This window comes from Tursiops truncatus, chromosome 8 (assembly GCF_011762595.2).
Source record: "Tursiops truncatus isolate mTurTru1 chromosome 8, mTurTru1.mat.Y, whole genome shotgun sequence".
NCBI lineage: Eukaryota > Metazoa > Chordata > Mammalia > Artiodactyla > Delphinidae > Tursiops > Tursiops truncatus.
Genome location: NC_047041.1, coordinates 42,972,548 through 42,991,303, shown reverse-complemented (window position 1 = coordinate 42,991,303; position 18,756 = coordinate 42,972,548). Strand labels below are relative to the sequence as shown.

At 37.3% G+C, this 18,756-nt stretch overlaps 1 protein-coding gene across 5 annotated transcripts in view; it reads right to left on the bottom strand.

Annotated features, from left to right (window-relative positions):
* Positions 1-18,409, bottom strand: part of NOX4 (NADPH oxidase 4) — a 158,123-nt gene extending 139,714 nt beyond the window's left edge. For 2 of the 5 annotated variants that reach the window (XM_033862150.2, XM_033862151.2), the window contains exons 1-2: positions 17,834-18,403; positions 15,394-15,489 (exon numbers count right to left, since the gene is read on the bottom strand). In XM_033862150.2, the coding sequence (XP_033718041.1) occupies positions 15,394-15,489; positions 17,834-17,890 (153 nt within the window). In that variant the 5' untranslated portion in view covers positions 17,891-18,403. Of the gene's footprint in view, positions 1-15,393; positions 15,490-17,833 lie in introns of all 5 variants that reach the window. The other 3 variants (XM_073808326.1, XM_073808325.1, XM_033862152.2) reach the window with 3 other exon arrangements.
* Between the last annotated feature and the right edge of the window lie 347 nt (positions 18,410-18,756).

Here is an 18,756-nt window from a genome sequence, read left to right as displayed (position 1 = left end):
AAAAATACTCCTTGGGGAAAATATTCCTTTAGCAGTGAAAGCCAAAGAAAGTGGTCATGAGGCAAATACAGGAGCAAGAAGAGACAACCCTGGGCTTCCCTGGTGGTGCAGTGGTTGAGAGTCTGCCTGCTGATGCAGGGGACACGGGTTCGTGCCCCGGTCCGGGAAGATCCCACATGCCGCGGAACGGCTGGGCCCGTGAGCCATGGCCGCTGAGCCTGCGCGTCCGGAGCCTGTGCTCCACAACCGGAGAGGCCACAACAGTGAGAGGCCCGCGTACCACAAAAAAAAAAAAAGAAGAGAGAACCCCATAAAGTAGTCTATATGATTTCCAAGGCAATGGTAGGAATTTTTTAATTGTCTTTATAGTAACCAAAAGGGTTCATGGCAGAAAATCAGAACAATTTATTTTTCCTCTATCTATAAATCAAAACTGTGGTTCTAATTTGAATGTTTAGTTTGTACCATTAATATATTATGATAAGGATATGAATATAGAATAGGATGAGCATTCCATGGGGGCAAGATTGCACTTAAGAATAAAAAAACGACATTTCAACGAAGGGCTACTTCAAAAGTGGATTACCTAACTATTTTGATAAGGTTTTGTACGAAAACAATAATGAATAACATGTCATGAGCAACCAGAAAGTCGTTAATAGTAATTGGAGTAATTATTTTTTAACATAATCCCAATATAGACTACCAATTCAGTGCTCTTGGGGTATATCCAAAAGCTCAAGAATGTCCCTTCATGCCATAATAAAAAAACTGTAATTCATTCCAAATGATCCTAGCTGGTTTCCGTCAACTAACTGCCCTGGAGACTTTTAACTATGATGTAATTTTTGACTCAAGTTGACCTTTCTTCCCATCTATAAACTGGTTTTTTTTTAAAAAAACAGTGTCTCTAAAAGAAGCTATCAGTTCCAAAGAAGGAAGCTGGGGGAAACATTTTTTCCATATAGCTCAAGGGACCACCAAAAGTCAAGTGTCCATCCTGACACTTTATCCAGATATCCTTATGCTTAACTCAAATCTTCCCTTTTATATGTCATCATCCTTCATTCTACCTTTTCTAGAAATGAACTTTCTTTCATTTTCAGTGGGAATGTGGTCTTTTCTTAGACATCTATTATGAATTGGAAGGAAATGTAGCTATTACAGAGAGAGATGAAAGCAAGATGGATAGATGGTATAGTTCTGTCCTGATTTTGTCTACCGTGTCTTTCCTGTACCAAAAGCCCAGAGAGCAGAAGAGATTCACTTCTAGACTATGTGTCTGTCTGGAAAAGTTAAACTTCAACATAAATGGCAGTCAGAACTGCATATGAACACGTTCATGGGTTTCTAAAGGCAATGCTGTCTACTGAACAGTCACCAGATTAAAAGGTATGAAATTCTTACCACAGTTAACACCTGTGACCTCTACCAAGGTCACTTGTCTCCAAAACCTAGCACTGAAAAATTTAACAGAACAGTAATAAAAATGTCCTCTACTTTCCCTCATGGAATTGTTCTAAAAGGTAAAAACATATAAAGTAAAAATTATCTGACCTCTTTAGCTGACAAACATTATTAAAATGGAATTTTAAAAATTCATCTATGGCATCCCTGTGGATATTCACACCTATCCCTTTTCTCTACTCCTTTCTAAGGCCCAACAACAAGGGCCTCAAGAGTTACAGAGCATTTGATTGCACGTCATTGTTACATTTTCCTCCTCCTACAGAAATGATCCATGCACAGGGGAAAGCACTGAGGAGTGAAATGTATTTTGCAGAGATTGGTTGGCTAAAAAGCTGAGAAAGGCCTTGTTTCTCCTACATCACAGGTCCAGCATATCTGATCACAATTACCGAGTATTTAGCCACCTCTAAGCTACTCTTCATCAGAAACAATCATTCTTGTATCTTTCTTCTTCATCTTCACACCACTTTCAATTTCTCAATATTCCTCCTAAAATTTGGAAGCCAAAACAGATATACTAGTAACCTGAGCATATGGAGTAATTTTTGGAAGGAAACAATACTCAGCAATAGTACCCATTCACTTGGTTAGAATTTTAATCAGAATATCCATAATGACATGTATTAAAACTCATATATTGAATATAGGATATTCAAAATTAAGATTTTTCTCGCACGTCTGTCAAGCATAACCTACTTTTAAACATATCTATTTTATAACTGCCGAACTCAATCCTGTTAGTTAATAACATTTTTAATTGAAACTATAAAAGTGTCTTTAAGTTCTATCTTTGTCTTTGAAATACTAGCACTGTTAGCTAACTCAGCATCTTTCAACCATAACTTCCAAGTTTGAATCAAGTTCACTTTCTTCCAGTCTTTCTTTGAAGAAAAAAAAATATATATGTATAAATATAAATATAAAGATATATATATATAGATAGATATAGATAGATAGATAGATAGATAGATATACACTGTCTCCAAGAAGTTATCAATTCTAAGAGTAAGAACTCCGGATGCATTAATATGGCCCAAATACCTAACAGAGTAGGTAAAGTAAAGATGGACTGGATGGATAGATCATTTGTTACAGACCATTTACTTAAACTTTCTGATACACACATATTTAAGTATTAGACACTTCTGACAAAGTCTTCAGTGTTTAATTGGTCAACTTACAGTGGCCATACTAGCTCATCTGCTGGTAGAACAATACATTAAATCAAATACAAGATGATATATTGGTATAAGAGAGAAGATGTAAATAAAGTTTAACCTTTTTTCCCTAAAAAACTAACATTAAATAAGACCAAAATATCACATCTTGGACTTTCATAAAAAAGGAAAATAGCAAACCAAGGGTAAATTTCTAAGATACTCACTGCAGTACAATCTGTGATACAAAGAATAGAACTAAAAAGGCCAACAGTGGAGAAATATAAAACAAATTATCATACACATTATGGGATACTATGTAGCCATTAAAAATAAGATAAATTAAACTTGTGTAATGGAAATGAAATAATAATATCTGTGACATATTTTTGAATTAATAATATACATGCATATAAATGTTTATCTACATATACATGCATAAATATAGATAGAGAAATTGACATAGATTTTATATATACAGTTGGTTATCTCTTAGAAGTGAAGTTTCTAATTCTGTGTCATCAGCATTCAATATAGAATGATACATGTCTTCACATTATTAAAAAAATTTGCCAAATAGGGCTTCCCTGGTGGCACAGTGGTTGAGAGTCTGCCTGCCGATGGAGGGAACACGGGTTCGTGCCCTGGTCCGGGAAGATCCCACATGCCACGGAGCGGCTGGGCCCGTGAGCCATGGCCGCTGAGCCTGCGTGTCCGGGGCCTATGCTCCTCAACGGGAGAGGCCACAGCAGTGAGAGGCCCGCGTACCGCAAAAAAAAAAAAATTTGCCAAACAAATGGTGAAGAAAGCAAACAGGGGCCTTGCACAGACCCATGAAGACAGTGTGCTGTGAACTGAGGTACATGTTTAAACACTCTGTACCTAACATCAGAAACATAGTTTTCTAACTCCTTTGTTTTTACAGAGAGGATTCACTGCTAGTGTCCTATAAAATTTGTTCTCTTCATGTGAACTTCAAACTTTGGTTTGCTTGATGGAAAGTTTAAAAAAGGCCAAGAAATTTGGAGCTAAAATTTGAAAACTACTGCCAATTGAAAAGCAATTAATTGTGAGCTTAAATATTTCTGAAACCATAATGAAGAAAAAATGTATACTATAATTTTCAAACTATCTTTTTAAATACTTCAGAATTTATACATTGCACAAAATTAGGCCTTAACACTTCTCTTAGTTACTGGAAACTTTTAGTCATTAGCAAACATTTACAAGGAGATTGCAATATCAAAACATTCTTAACTTCAACAGTGTTTCCTGAAAGAAATGAGTCTAGCATTATCATGAATTTGTCTACTATAACTTGCCATTAGAAAGAAGGGAAGTAACACAATCTGTGGTCTTCACACTGATTTCTTTTTCATCTTACTTAATCCTCTCCTCAAAAATAATAATAATAATAATAATCCTAAAAGAGAGAAACGAGGTTAAACTATGCCAAATTGCCATTTTTGTAAGTCAAAATGTTTCAATATTGAAATTTTCATGTAGTTCAATCTAATAATATAATTCTCAATTTAAAATTGAGGAAACTAGGTTTTGAAGATTTCAATAAAGATACAGTTATTGAGAGGAAAAGTCAAGATTTCAACTTAGGTCAATTTGTCCACAAAATCCATGTTCTTTTCACTACATTATACTTTTGCCATTGATACTCTGAAATTTTTACAGATATTACTTTTTATTTGAAATTTAAGCTAATAGTCGCTCTGTGCTAGGAAAAAGCAATAGCAGACACTTGGTTTTGATAAGAATTAGAATGAATGTCACACAAGACTTTAACAAATTAAATTTCATATATATAAAATTTGTGGGTTGAACAAAGTATATTTTCTTCTTTAACCATGACACACTCAAGCTTTAAAACCAGTACAAGTCTAAGACTAGTTTTCTTCAGGCAAACCAAAGTTAAGGAAACCTTGTAGATCCATTATGATCCAGGAAACTAAACTTTTCCAAGATTTTCATTTGACTCATTTATCACTCTCTTAAGTTTTAAAAAATGTACAAACAAGATCAAAATAACTGAACAGTTCAATGATGGGTTCTACATAGTCCAAGCTAAGGCCCTAACTCCAGAAAATTCTATTGTAGGTAACAAACGTAATACAGAGAATGCCCAACAACAAATGCCATTTCTCAGATGGGAGAAGAACTTCCTTACTGAAGCTCTACATTCTTGTGGTTTAATATGAGTCATTTTTTTTTCTAGTTGGAATCCATTAGTATAGACCACTGATGATATTTGCTTGGTTTTCCCTTTAGATATTCTGAGCTATGGAAAAAGAAAAAAAGAAAAATGTATCTTCACCTATGTTTGCATAACTCTAAGCACTTTACAAATGTGCTTTGGAGCCTGTGCTTTTCAAACCAAGAGAATTAACAAAGCTCAAAGGCTCAAAGTAACTTAACAAAAGTAACTTGGCCAAAGAAAATCAGTGAGAACTAAAAACTCATCACCCTATCTCATCAGTATTTTCAATAGACAGTTCTTATTTTCTTGCTCCACAACTGTCTCTTCTTAGGGCATCCTTGAAATCATGTTCCCATATGAGGTGGGGGCGACAGGGAGTTCACTCAGGATAAAATGCTAATTGAAAGGCGCATAACAGAGGGTATACTGGGGGAATGGAAGTCAACAAAGAGAACCAAAAGTATAGCCCAGGGGGGTGGGGGAGAGAAACTTGTTTAGAAGCTTGTTTTGATAACACTATCATAGGAAAAATGACTATAGTCAGAAAGGCATTTGCCATAAATCATTTCTTAAATTTATCTTGGCGTTGACGTACCTATTTTTTAAAAATCTCAGGTGTATAAGATGCTTTCATTTTGTGTACATCATTCATCTCTTCTTGCCTTAAACTATGTCAGACCTCTGGGATTCCTGATATGTGTCTGGAGACTTTAACAATTTCCAAATCCATGAAAATCATCAAAGCATGCAACTTTTCCCTATAAAATCTGTGTTGGATTCATCTATCCATAGATAGGCATCATTGTCAAATTCAACTTTCCAGCTTCTAAAAATGTAAACAAATTCTACTGATCATGGAATAACCATCTTCTTCTTTATCTACTTTTTCTTTAATCCCATTGCCAGAACTGAAAAGAAACTACCTTTCACAAGACTATTTATTACATCGACATTTATCACATCACAAAGCTGCATTAAGACATGGATACTAAGAGGGAGGGAGACGCAAGCGGGAAGAGATATGGGAATATATGTATATATATAACTGATTCATTTTGTTGTGAAGCTGAAACTAACATACCATTGTAAAGCAATTATACTCCAATAAAGATGTTAAAAAAAAAAAAAAGACATGGATACTAAGAAGTAAGGTAGGCTCACTCTGCCTTTAGGTAATTTACTCTTATACTAAAGTCTCACTCTTAGTTCATGCCTTGGCAATTATTAATTACAACATGTCACAGCCCTTTAAGATCCCACTTCAATAATCAATACTGGAGTAAAGCATATTAGATGTTAAGGGCCACTTGTTGCTTTTCTGTCATGAAAATGAAATCTCATTTCTTTGTCCAAACTGTCCTTTACGACTCCCAAAGGAGCTCTGTTAGAGTACCAATGGCTGGAGCCTTAAAAGCTGGCAGGAATGAATAGGAGACAGAAACAATATGTAATAATAACCATTACGTTTTACATCTGTGATGCTTTCAATTCTTCAAAGTAGTTGCCTGTTAAGTCATACCTAATCCTCAGTACAACACTCTGAGATAAGTGGGATTATTTCATCCTGTTTTAATGGGAGTACAGAACAGTTAAGTGAATTGCTGTATATGAATATGAAGGATGAGAGAAAAGGGAAGGAAAGAGGAAAGCTGGCATTTTGGGAACTCATTACATCATAGGCTTTGTGCAAGGTACTTTAATCCATGAGCAAATTATTTATAATTTCTGTGCTTTAGCTGCCTCTTTTGTAATAGAACCTACCTTGTAGACTAGTCAGGACTCTGACACTGAATGTATAAAGAATTTATCATGTCTGGCCCATGAGAACATTTCAGTGAATGTTGGCTGTAGATATTATTGAGGTTACTTCTTTTTTTTTTTTTTTTTTCTTTCTTAGCGGTACGCGGGCCTTTCACTGTTGTGGCCTCTCCCGTTGCGGAGCACAGGCTCCGGACGCGCAGGCTCAGCGGCCATGGCTCACAGGCCCAGCCGCTCCGCGGCATATGGGATCTGCCCGGACCGGGGCACGAACCCGTGTCCCCTGCATCGGCAGGCGGACTCTCAACCACTGCGCCACCAGGGAAGCCCGAGGTTACTTCTTTTAATTGTCTTTAAGGTTCACAGTAATCTTGTGAAATAGGCATTATTACCCTGTTTATCTTCTGAAGACTCCAAAATTCAATGAAGATTAATACAAGCTTTTCTGAATAAAATGCGTTCTACCTCAAGATAAAATTCCACTCAGCAATCATAACCAAGTTGCTACAAATTTTGTGCCAATTATAAATAGCAACTGACAGGCTTCCTTTGTCCACAAGGATTGGGGGTCAGCCAGAGGCCAATCAAAGGAAAGGAAAAGTCTCTGTCTTAATGCCATCTGCCATTTGCTCAGCAAATTCCTTCCATCTTTATATTTCTCTGAATTCCTTTTAATATTTTCATTGATAAGCATAAATAATTTCTATTACTATTTACTATTAATAGTATTAATACCATTAATGCTAACTAATATTACTTAATATTTATAGTAATGCTATCTTTTGCTAAGCACATATGCACCAAGTGCTAAACATTTCACTTGCATTTTCTCAGGGAATCTTCACAACTAACCTAAGAGGAAGATGACTTAAGCTTAGTCTCAGAGAAGTAATTTGCCAAAATCATAAAGGGAGATAAATGCCTGAGCCAGGGTTCAAACTCATATCCATATAGCTCCAAAGCTTATGATATTGTCAATAGGGATTAAGGATGATTGATTTTCCTCCATAGAATTACCTAGGCATTTTTAAAGTCAATTTTATGATCAACACAATGCTTAGCATGATGAACTAGAAACACTGACTAGAGTTTGAAGAACTATTGTCCACATTCAACTTTGCACTGAGTCCATAAAGAAGGCATTTCCCAATACTAAATCTGTCTATCGAATGAGATAAATGAACTAGAACAATACCTAAGGTGCCTATAACATTCTGCAGTTCTACAAGCTTCATTCCCTCAGGCTGGGTGATCCCTAGGAAAAAGCATACAGCCTCCAGGATTATGAGGAAATAAATTTCTGTTGTTAAAGCCACCCAGTCTGTGGTCCTTTGTTATGGAAGCCTGAGCAAATTAATGCAGTAGGAATCAGTTAGGATGAGGTATATAAGTCTGCTTCAGGTTTAAGAATAATCTATACACTATATTCTTATCTTTACTTATTAATACAAAAACACACAAACATACATACAAACAGTCTTACCCAGAGCCACCGTGGTGGGATGCATAAGAACCTTGGATAAGAGTAGAAAATTCCAGGCTCTAACCCTCTGTGTCTCAGAACCTCCCTGGAGGAGCAGCGTGATTGAGGGTGTGGTCTTAGTATGAGACAAATGTGGGCTCAAATTGGGCTTCTCCAGTTGTTAGTTATGTGACCTGGGGGAAGTTACCTAACCACTCAGAATCTGTTTCTCAGTTCTGTGAAGTGATCATTCTTATCCTCCAGGGTTATTATAAGGATTAAATTAAATATGTAAGGATTAAATGAGATTATAAAAGAGCAAAGAAATGACTGTGTCTGGTACATAATATGTGATTTACAAATGGTTATAGTTGTTATTAGGTTGAATCACATCAATGGCTGATATTGGATTTTTTTTTTTTTTTTTTTTTTTTTTTTTTTTTTTTTTTTTTTTGCGGTACGCGGGCCTCTCCCGTTGCGGAGCACAGGCTCCGGAAGCGCAGGCTCAGCGGCCACGGCTCACGGGCCCAGCCACTCCGCGGCATGTGGGTTCTTCCCGGACCAGGGCATAAACCCGTGTTCCCTGCATCGGCAGGCGGACTCTCAACCACTGCACCACCAGGGAATCCCTTGCACCACCAGGGAATCCCTTGGATTATTTTTCTTCTATCAAAATGACAATTACATATGGTTCAGCCTACGGTAATACTAATGTTGCCTAGAGGCAGAAGAGCCCAATGGTTAAGAGTACAAGTTCTAGAATCAGGATGTTTGGGCTAGAGATCTGGCTCTGTCACTCACTAGCAAGTTACAGAGCTTCTTTAATTCAATTTCTTACCTGGAAAATTAAGAATTAAAAATATCTACTCCATAGGATGGGTGAAAAGATTAAATTAATCCAAGCAAAGCTCTTAGAGTAATACCTGGTACTTAGTCCTCAATGAATGCAATCTGCTATTGATACTATTAATAAGGAAATGAAGGAAGTAGATTTGAAAATCTAAGAAATTAATGCCAAGTTCCAATTCTATGCTATTTTGGATGGTATTGATAAAAGAGAATTATACACTGGGTATTTAGGTGAATATAACAAAGAGGTTAATCATTGTGCTAAAATTCTGCCAAACATCATGGAATCAGAAAAAATTTAAATAAAAATAAATCTCATAATCCTTAACAATTTGTCAAAAACAACTGTAATACTGGAAATATATGTTATCTTGGGTGTAAATCAATAATTTTTCATAACTTCTTGAATTGCTCAACATCTTTAAATATCATTTCACATAAGATGAAAAACTAGTGGTCTACAGAGTATGGCGTTTAATGTGCCTTGCATATATCTATAGAGTTGTTCATTATAACAGGCTGAATATTGGACTGAGAGGAGCAATGAACCAGGATAGTGACCAAGCCACTAATCGAGTGAGTAATAATGAGCAAATCACTTCAACCTCATTTATCTATTTGGGAAAATGAGGAAGAAATCTAAGTAAAGATTACAAAGCTCTCTTTCAAGTGTAAAATTATATGAGTCTCTATTGTAAATGGAATAAGTACATAATGGTTGCATCATGTAATGTAACTCATTTCACCTGTCAATAAACAAGAAGTAAATTGTTTTCAATAGCAGAATGTTAAGAATAAACACAAATAAACAAACGAAACCAACTTATTTAAAAGCATCCTCTGAATTGAAACCACAATATTCTGTGCAATAGAAGGAAAGAGTTAATGATCAAGCCTTTTCTGAAAATGACAGGAGGCATACAGGAGGCATATATTCCTTCTCAGCAAAATTAAAGCTGCTAGGCCAGCTGTAAAATCAACAGTGACTTAAAATCCTAGGTCTGTTTGTCCAGATACTCCAATCTCCACCCTTAAGAAACTCACATGACATCAGACTTCTGTCTCTGAAAAATGTTAATTATGATACAAGTCTTAGGACTCTTGAGAGGGTAAATTGTTAATGTTTCTAAATCACGTGAAGCATAATGATTGACCAAAGAAAGATCATCATTGCAAGATTAGAAAAAAACCTCAATGCTCACAACTTTCTGCTTCACAACTTCTTACTGAGATACCAATCAACATAGGTATCGCAATAAGAGTTTAAAAACAAGAAAGAAAAGCTCCTCATGACCATGTAGCAGATCTAAAATAATAATTGTGAGATAAAGCAAAAAAAAAAAAATTAAATTCTCATCATGGCACCGTGAGAAATATTTCCCCAAATATTTCCCCAAATATTAGCTTTGGGGAAAAATATATAAAACAAAGACTAATTGAATCTGGTACCATAAAATGCATTCTCTTTGCAAATTAAAATGTTTATATCAATTAAATTATATCCTTTAATTGTTCCAATGTCAGAAATAGAACGCGGAAATAGGTGAACATGAATATGAAGGCTTCTATACTATAGATAGTATCCTGAGTTAAATTGCCCCAACATTTCAAAAAATTTAGGAAACTGAATTTCTCAGAGTCTGTCACAACACATCAGTATTTGCTATTAAAGTACTAAATACATTTTCCATTCTTTGAAAATAAATAAATCAACACAGATTTCAACTTAAGTAATCAATGGAGTCCTTTGTTTAAAACATCGTTATGGGAAGGTGAGGAAAGTTATTGTTTGGTTTGTTTGTTTGGGTGTTTGTTTTGGTTTTCCTCAAAACACTTTTTTTTCCCTCTTAGCTAATTTTAAGATTCCAATATTCACAGCATGTCATAATTAAACATCTCCTAGGAAGTGCACAGTCTGATTAGCACATTAACTCAGGCATAAACCAGCCGTGACCATGTTGCCTCCAGGCCTGGGTCAGCCTAGTCTGGGAAAAAACAATTCTGATGAAAACTCCTACTAAGACATATTAAATCTCAACATTATTTTATCTTCCATCATTTAAGATCTTCTTTTCCCTTAACACTTAATTTTGGTCTGAGAACAGTCACCAAGGCTACTAGTAATAAAAATGGATACTCCAGTTCTGAATTTTACCTTCATTCTCAAAGGCTCCCACCCCAGAAAGCTAGGAAGATTAGGGAGAAGTCAGAGATATTTTTATAGTTATATGCCAATAACTAGAGTGCACAACTTCCTACCCAATATTAAATCCTGTTCAGGAGAGAGGGAACAAGAGGACTACCCATATGCTGATGTCTTTTTATTGGGCTGATGGGTGACTAGTTGCTTGCCTTAAAGCAAAATGATAAATGCATTTGGCCATGAAGGTAGGAAAATCTCCCCCCACCACAGCCAACACATATACTGTCCAAAATGGTACCCACTAACCACACATGGCTATTGAGCATGTGAAATGTGTCTAGGGCCACAAAAGAGCTGAATTTTTAGGTTCATTGATTTCATTAATTTAAATTTTTTTTGAAGATTTTTTTCATATGGACGATTTTTAAAGTCTTTATTGAATTTGTTACAATATTGCTTCTGTTTTATGCTTTGGTGTTTTGGCTGCCAGGCATGTGGTATCTTAGCTCCCTGACCAGGGATTGAACCCGAACCCCCTGTATTGGAAGATGAAGTCTTAATCACTGGACTGCCAGGTAAGTCCCTTAATTCAAATTTAAAAGCTGATATTCATTTGTGTTATAGGAAAATCTTTAAATATGTTTGGAACAACTTGGGTATGTGAATACACGTTTTCATCTGTAAAATTTTATGAAATTTAAACACAGGTCAAGTATTTCTGATGAAAATTTAGTGACTGAATTGTGATGTACATAAGTGTAAAATATACACTATTTCAAGAACAGGCAAAAATAATGTAAACTATCTCAGTAATAGTTTTAAAAAATACTAACCACATGTTGAATGCTTCAATCTATTACAGTACTTTGGATATATTATTTTAAATAAAATATATTGTTAAAGTTAAATGCCACTGGCTTCTTACTTTTTTGAATTACTACTGGAAATTTTTAAATTACATATGACTCACATTATATATCTATTGGGCAGCACTGATAAAGAGTAATACTAACCAGTAACAGAAATATCTGAGATGGGCCAGTGAAGTGGTTCAGAAAATCTGTGTAGTATGAGGGAAAAGCAAAAGGGCAGAGAGCACTGCATTCAAATCCTAGCTTTGACACTGACCACCCAAAGGAACCTGATCAAATCATTCATTCAGATTCCTCAGCCTATACTTCCCCAGGTGCAAATGGGAAGAATAGTTTCCTAGCTCAAACACAGCATTTGTAAAGTGACTAGTATATCATCAGTATAAATAAACAGTTGAATAAATCATCTTTCAATAGAAAGCAGAGATTTCAGACCACTACAAAGAATTTACTGCTTCTGAATGTCTATGTCTTCCTGCAAATGAGCTATATCCTGTGGACCCTTTATTCCTATAAGACTAGTACAACTTTATTATTACCTTACATTTTACAGATGCGTAACAGCAACCTTAGACTAAAGGTTATTATCAAAATGTTCAACAAATGGAAGTACTGTTTCCATTTGTGTTTTAAAGTGGTAGCAATCAAATTCATTTCCAGAAATACCATCATAATTTTTATTAACTTAAAATTTACCTAAAAGGGACTTATAATATCAGAGTACCTATGTCCTTTGCAGGATTCCTACAGTTCTATCATGGTGGGACCATGTTCTTGTGAGTGCTTGGTAGGCTCTAAAAAACTGCTCTAAGGCATTAAGTTCATAATATATAGTTATTAAACATGTAAAACATGGGAGCCTGCAATATTTATTTTAAAATTAATTATATCTCATCGTTATACTGTATTTCTTTGCAATTTGAAAAATGCCCGCAAATTCTTATACTATGCAACAATGCCACAATCATCAAAAGATTAGAAAAGATAAGCCAAGGACAAATAAAATTAAATACTCCTTCATTAAACAATAGTCAAACTATAGATAGAGTTCCTTTTTCAGTAAAAGTACAGATGATATCTATTCCAAATGGTGTAGATAAATTAATGACTAGAAAATTCAGATAGGTGATTACTGAAAAGTGAGACTTTTTAAGTCATCTTTCTTCCTCCGCCATGATGCCAAGAAGAAAAGCTATTCCTTTCCACTATGACTCTTCATAAAATGTTGACTCCTGACTTGATGGGTTAAGGGTCAACCCACTATGATCATTCTTATGTTTCCATGAAAACTAATTTACAACGACCTTTCTCTCCTTCAGTCTGCCTCTTGCATTTTTTACTCATAGTCTTCCATTGAGTCCTTTTATCATTTTTGTCTTCATTCAACTGATTAATGTTTATTGAGCCCCTACTATGTGCCAGCTATTCTGTAGCCCTCACCATTGAACCTCACTAGCCTGTCATATTATTCAAACAAAACCACTGAAGTGGGATGAGGTAGAGAGGGGTGAAACATGTATTTTTTTAATTAGTTGGGTTATATATGTGTGTGTGTGTGTATTCTTCATATCTGACTTGTCACCAAAATAAATTTGAAGCTGTTACACAGCATCCAAACTCATAAAAAATTAACTTGTTGGTTTCCAACATAATTAATTTTTCAATAAGTTATCATTTTAGCTTATACAATGTCATAGAGCTGAAATCCAAAGTTCAATTATGACATTCCAAGTTGTCTAGGCTTAGATTTTATATTATTACAACTACGTCCTGATCAAGATTTACCATTTTTTAAAGGCAAATTTTACCGTCGTAACTCTCAAGAGTTTTCTCCAAGTTGTTCATAAGTTATATAATAGTTCAGATATAGCTCCCACTGAAAAACCTCATGTTTGCTAATTTATACCTAAGGGGGAATGTTTAGGAAACAAAGTAACATGATAGGCCAGTAAACCTTCCTGTGTTCCTTAGAGAAAATTTTTTAACTTGTTTATTTAATTAGTTGTTGGAGTTTCCATTAGATTGTAAGCAACCTGAGGGCAAAGGGGAGGTGTTACTCTCTATGTGCCCATTTGAAAAGTAAAGGTTTCATGACAGTTTTCTGGATGGCCGGATGTCAGGGTGGTTGGACAAAAGAAAGAAATGTTCAGATTTAAGAATCTGCAATAAAATGAGTTTAATCTTTGAGATTATGTTTATCAATCCATCAGTTGAAAATACAGATGTTCGGTGATTATGATGTGTCAATGTAGGTCATCAAATTGTAACAAATGTATCACTCTGGTGTGGAAGGTTGATAATGGGAGACGTTATGCATGTGTGGGGATAGGAGAACATATGGGAAATCTCTGTGCCTTCCCCTCAATTTTACTGTGAACTTTAAACAGCTCTCAAAAAAATTCTTTAAAAAAACAGTTGTTAAACTTTAAAAATATCAACTGTGTGAACAACAGATATTGAAGATAGTACCTTACTGTATAAAATGAAATATACATCAATTAATTCAGCCTCAATTTATTGCAATCTTAATATGTGCCAAGCACTACTATAGGAGCTGAGGTTTAAAGATAAATGAGATCTATAACTGTAAAGCAGGAAACGGAAGGCTGGCTCCACTAAATTCATCTGAACTAGTCAGAATTTTAAATAGTCATTAAACCATGAAAAAAAAATGCATCTCCTATTTAGAATGTATTTTCTTCCCCAGTGAAAAGGAATGACAAAATCTGCTTTTTCAGATACCCTAAGATTTTTCAATATGTTTTATATTTTTTGCTTTTGCTTAGAAAAAGCTGTCTCCTTGTATTGTACAAAGTAAGATGTGCTCAGTGCCACTGCCTTTTGTTCAGGAGACAAGTAGGAAGGGGAAGGAGAGGAAGAATAAGAACAGAAACATCATGGAATGGAGAAAAGAAAAATATCGACCTGAGATAAATCAGAGCAAAGTTTTGCACTATATCGTTCTCCTATTAGACCAGAGCACTGGAACCACAAGCAGCAGTTAACCTAGGGCAAGCCGCTGAGAAATGCCCAGAAGTGAATAACCACCTTAGACACATACTTTGTGAGAACTGACAGTAAAAGGAAACAGTGCAGAAATTCTCTGTAAGTTGATGGGCGGGCTGAAGTCTTGATTTAGTAAAAACTAAAATCCTGTCATGGGTTGGTCCTCCAAGTGAAGGAGACCTCAGGACTCTTTGCAGCTGGCAAGGAGTAGCACTTTTCTCAGATACTACTAGCCCAACAGTTCACTTTAGAAGATACATCTTTGGCTCTTAAAAGAGTCAGTCGTTTTAACTTGGACCGGTATAAATGATAAATCATGAAAACTTGACCACTTTACACAGTAACAAATGTTTCTGAAATGAACAACCGTCCTGGTGTTTCTTTAATGAATGTAAAAACTGACCAAGCTTTGTAGCATCCTCTGCCCACATTAAAGCCATTCCACAGGTCAACCAAGTCCCACTTACCCCCAACATCTGGTGGAGGTAGTGATACTCTGGCCCTTGGTTATACAGCAGGAAGGTTTTCCAGAAAAGCAGGACATTCAGGGACAGCCAGATAAGCTAAATCATACGAAGGGTGAGAGAAAAAAATTAAAAATAAACATTACCTGATGAATGGACACCTCAAGTACATTCATTGGACACAGTACTTTCAATGGAACCTCAATTAGTCATTGCAACAAAGTATTATTGGAAGAGAACTTGGGAAATTTATTCTCCTCCGGGCTTTCATTTCTTTCACTCAAAATAATTACTGAGAACCTACTCATGTTTCAAGCCCAGGGAAATAAGAATGAGCAGAAACAGAAATGTACCTGCCTTTGGGGAGTTCACATTTTATGAGAGAAATAGACATTAATCAAATAAACTCATGAAAACATATATAAATACAGGCTATCAGGCTGTGCAATGGCCCAGGGGTAGGGGTTGATGGGGGAGGCTGGTGAGCTCAAAGGGCTGAGAAAAGGGTTTCAATCTCCTCTCTAACAAATTAAATGGAAGTTATGATGCTCTCCAAAGCCTTTCCTATTCTCATGTTTTTTATGACTCTAAAACTCATATTATTTAACATGGATTGCAATAGTTACGGCTTAAGATTTTTATGATATGTTTAGAAAGTGAAGTGAGACTAGGAAAGAAGTCCAATCTTATTTCCTTAGCATTTCAAAGCTGTTTGAGGGTGCAACCAGAAACATGCAAGCAGGTGTTAAGATAATTTTTTTTGGCCTCCTGGGACACTTCTATTTAAAACTTTAAGAACAATAAAATAACGCAAACATCCAGGAACTATTCTGTTAATGGCTGCATTCAGGAAATGCCACACAACAAAAAGACAAATAATATAAATAATAGACAAGCCCGTCCTTTGAGAATGTGTACTGTCTTAGCAGCACATTGGTAAATTCCTACACACCTCAGATTATTGGGGGGAGTTGCCAACCATGGCTCCATTTGGGGTCTAAAGTTTTACAGCTCAGAAGGCAGGGAAATTCTAGTTCAACGATGGCTCCATGGTGTAGAGGAGGAGCGTGGGTATTGGCTTCTGGGAATCTACTACTTAATGCCTCTGAGACCTTGGGCAAATTTGTTACTGTCCATGTGCTTCAAATTCCTCGTGTATAAAATTAGGATGAAGGCAAGAATGGGCCTACCTATCTTACAGAATAGATCTGAGGATAAAATAATGAAAAATAATCAGAGAGGGGAGAGAGAGAGGGGAGAGGAAAGGTAATGAGTTTCTATAGAACCTGAAGGTAATCAGTATTTCTTACAGTTATTTTTGTGTTAAAAGGAAATTTTCTTTAATGAGCACAGCAATGGTATTTTTGTTTGTTTGTTTTTCATTTAAAACATTGTCCTTGCAGTAAAATTTGCATAGTCTGTGTTGGTTTCCATTTAGTTTTTGCTTTTTGAAAGTTTATTTGTCTATGATATTCAGAAGTTTGGAAAAGGGTTCTATGTAGGGCAATTCCGAACCAAAGTTCATTATCTTTCAATTTTATTCAACAAACTTTTATTGAGCCTCTTCAGTCTGGCATTCTTAAATTGCCTTCACATTAGCAAGCCTTATTTTCCAACAAAGTATCTGATCCTTGAGGGTTTCAGCTTCTTCAGTATTTCTCAGGGAATTGACCCAGCTGTGTGAGTGCACGGTAGACATTCCTAAAGGCCTTAAATGGTCTTTCCCACACTCACTTTCTAAACATATCATAAAAATCTTAAGCCATAACTATTGCAATCCATGTTAAATAATATGAGTTTTAAAGTCATAAAAAACATCAGAATAGGAAAGGCTTTGGAGAACATTCTCAATTGACCAGCAAGCTGAAAACCACTCAGAGGAAAATCTATCTGACCTCACTCAGCCCCTGCACACCTGAGATTAAGCATCTGGGATGCAAACAGGTCTCCTAAAGATCGCAGTTATCCCCTTGCAGGACAAAATGAGACTAAGAAATGAGCGACATCACCACGTCCCGGGCGTTGCATGTTGTTAAGCTTCAAAAATATCAATTGTATGAACAATAGATAATGCAAAATAGGACTTTGCTGTATAAAATAAGACCAACAGAAGCAATCTGGAAAAAGAGCAAAAGGCGGGGGGGGGGGGGGGAAGATGTTTAAATGGTTAAGGAAAAAGCTGTGTTCACTAACAGCGATCTCTTCTCCCTTCCTCCACATCCGCTCTCCCATCAAAAGTGTAGGAAATTTGCCCAGCACTTGGAGGAAGGGAGGAAGCGGATGGTTATTATCTCCAGGTATTCCCGGCAGAAAGTTTTTGTTAGTTGAGAATGTTTGCGTTAGAGGCAAAACTTCCAGCTCCCCACCCGCGCTCGCTCAGAGAATGAATCAAAATCGCTGTCCCAGAGACAAAACGCCGGGAGAGCCTCGCCCGCCATCCTACCAGGCAGAGGTGTTTAACCCCTTCGTTGGCCAGCCAGCTCCTCCAGGACACAGCCATGCCGCCGGCCCCGCCGCGCCGCGCTCTCCGCCCGCCAGCCCGACAAGCAGCGGCGGCCGCCGGGGCAGCGGTTACAGTGGTGCGTGCGGCCTGCGGGGGGGGCAGGGTGGGGACGGAGGGTCAAAGACTGAATGGAAGCCCGGCGCTGGCGCCGCGCCAGGCCGGGCGGGGTATGCGCCCCGGTACCGGGTCTCCCGAGCGCCGCGGACTCGGCCCTCGCGGGGTCTGCGCTGCGCCCTGCAGCCGCCAGGACCCCCTGCGCCGAGCGCGCGCTCCCCGGCTGCGCGAGTCCGCCCCGCCGAGCCGGCCCCTTTGTCTGGGGGCGAGCCTGTTGCTGTGGCTGCCGCAGTGCAGGATGTCCTGGGCTAGGATCTAGGAGGCGTCCCCCAGCAGCCTCAGCCCGGCCTGCCCCGCTCCGAAAGACCCACCAAGATGTGGAGACTGGTACTCAGACATAGAGTGGACACCCTCGCTGCCCCCTTGGACACACACACACACACCTAGTCCTTTTGGACTGGTCGTTCCCCCCACCCCCAAAGGTTCCTCTCTGAGAGCCTTGGTAAGGAAATTTGAGCCGGAAATTGTCTTTTGTGTACTAGCGTCCCCCTTCTCCCGCCCATCCTCAGCAACTCATCCCACCCCCAAGCAAACGCCCCCGTCATCAACCCTTACCTAAAGCCTCCCTCTACCTACCTCTTCCTACCCCCAATGCCTAACACCGATGCAATGCTTTTAAGAAACTTCTGAATAGAGTCCTGCGGAGAATTAGACAGTGGTAATGATTGCACAACTTTGTGAATGTACTATAAATCACTAAATTGTACACTTTAAACGTGAATTTTATGGTATGTGAATTACATCTCATA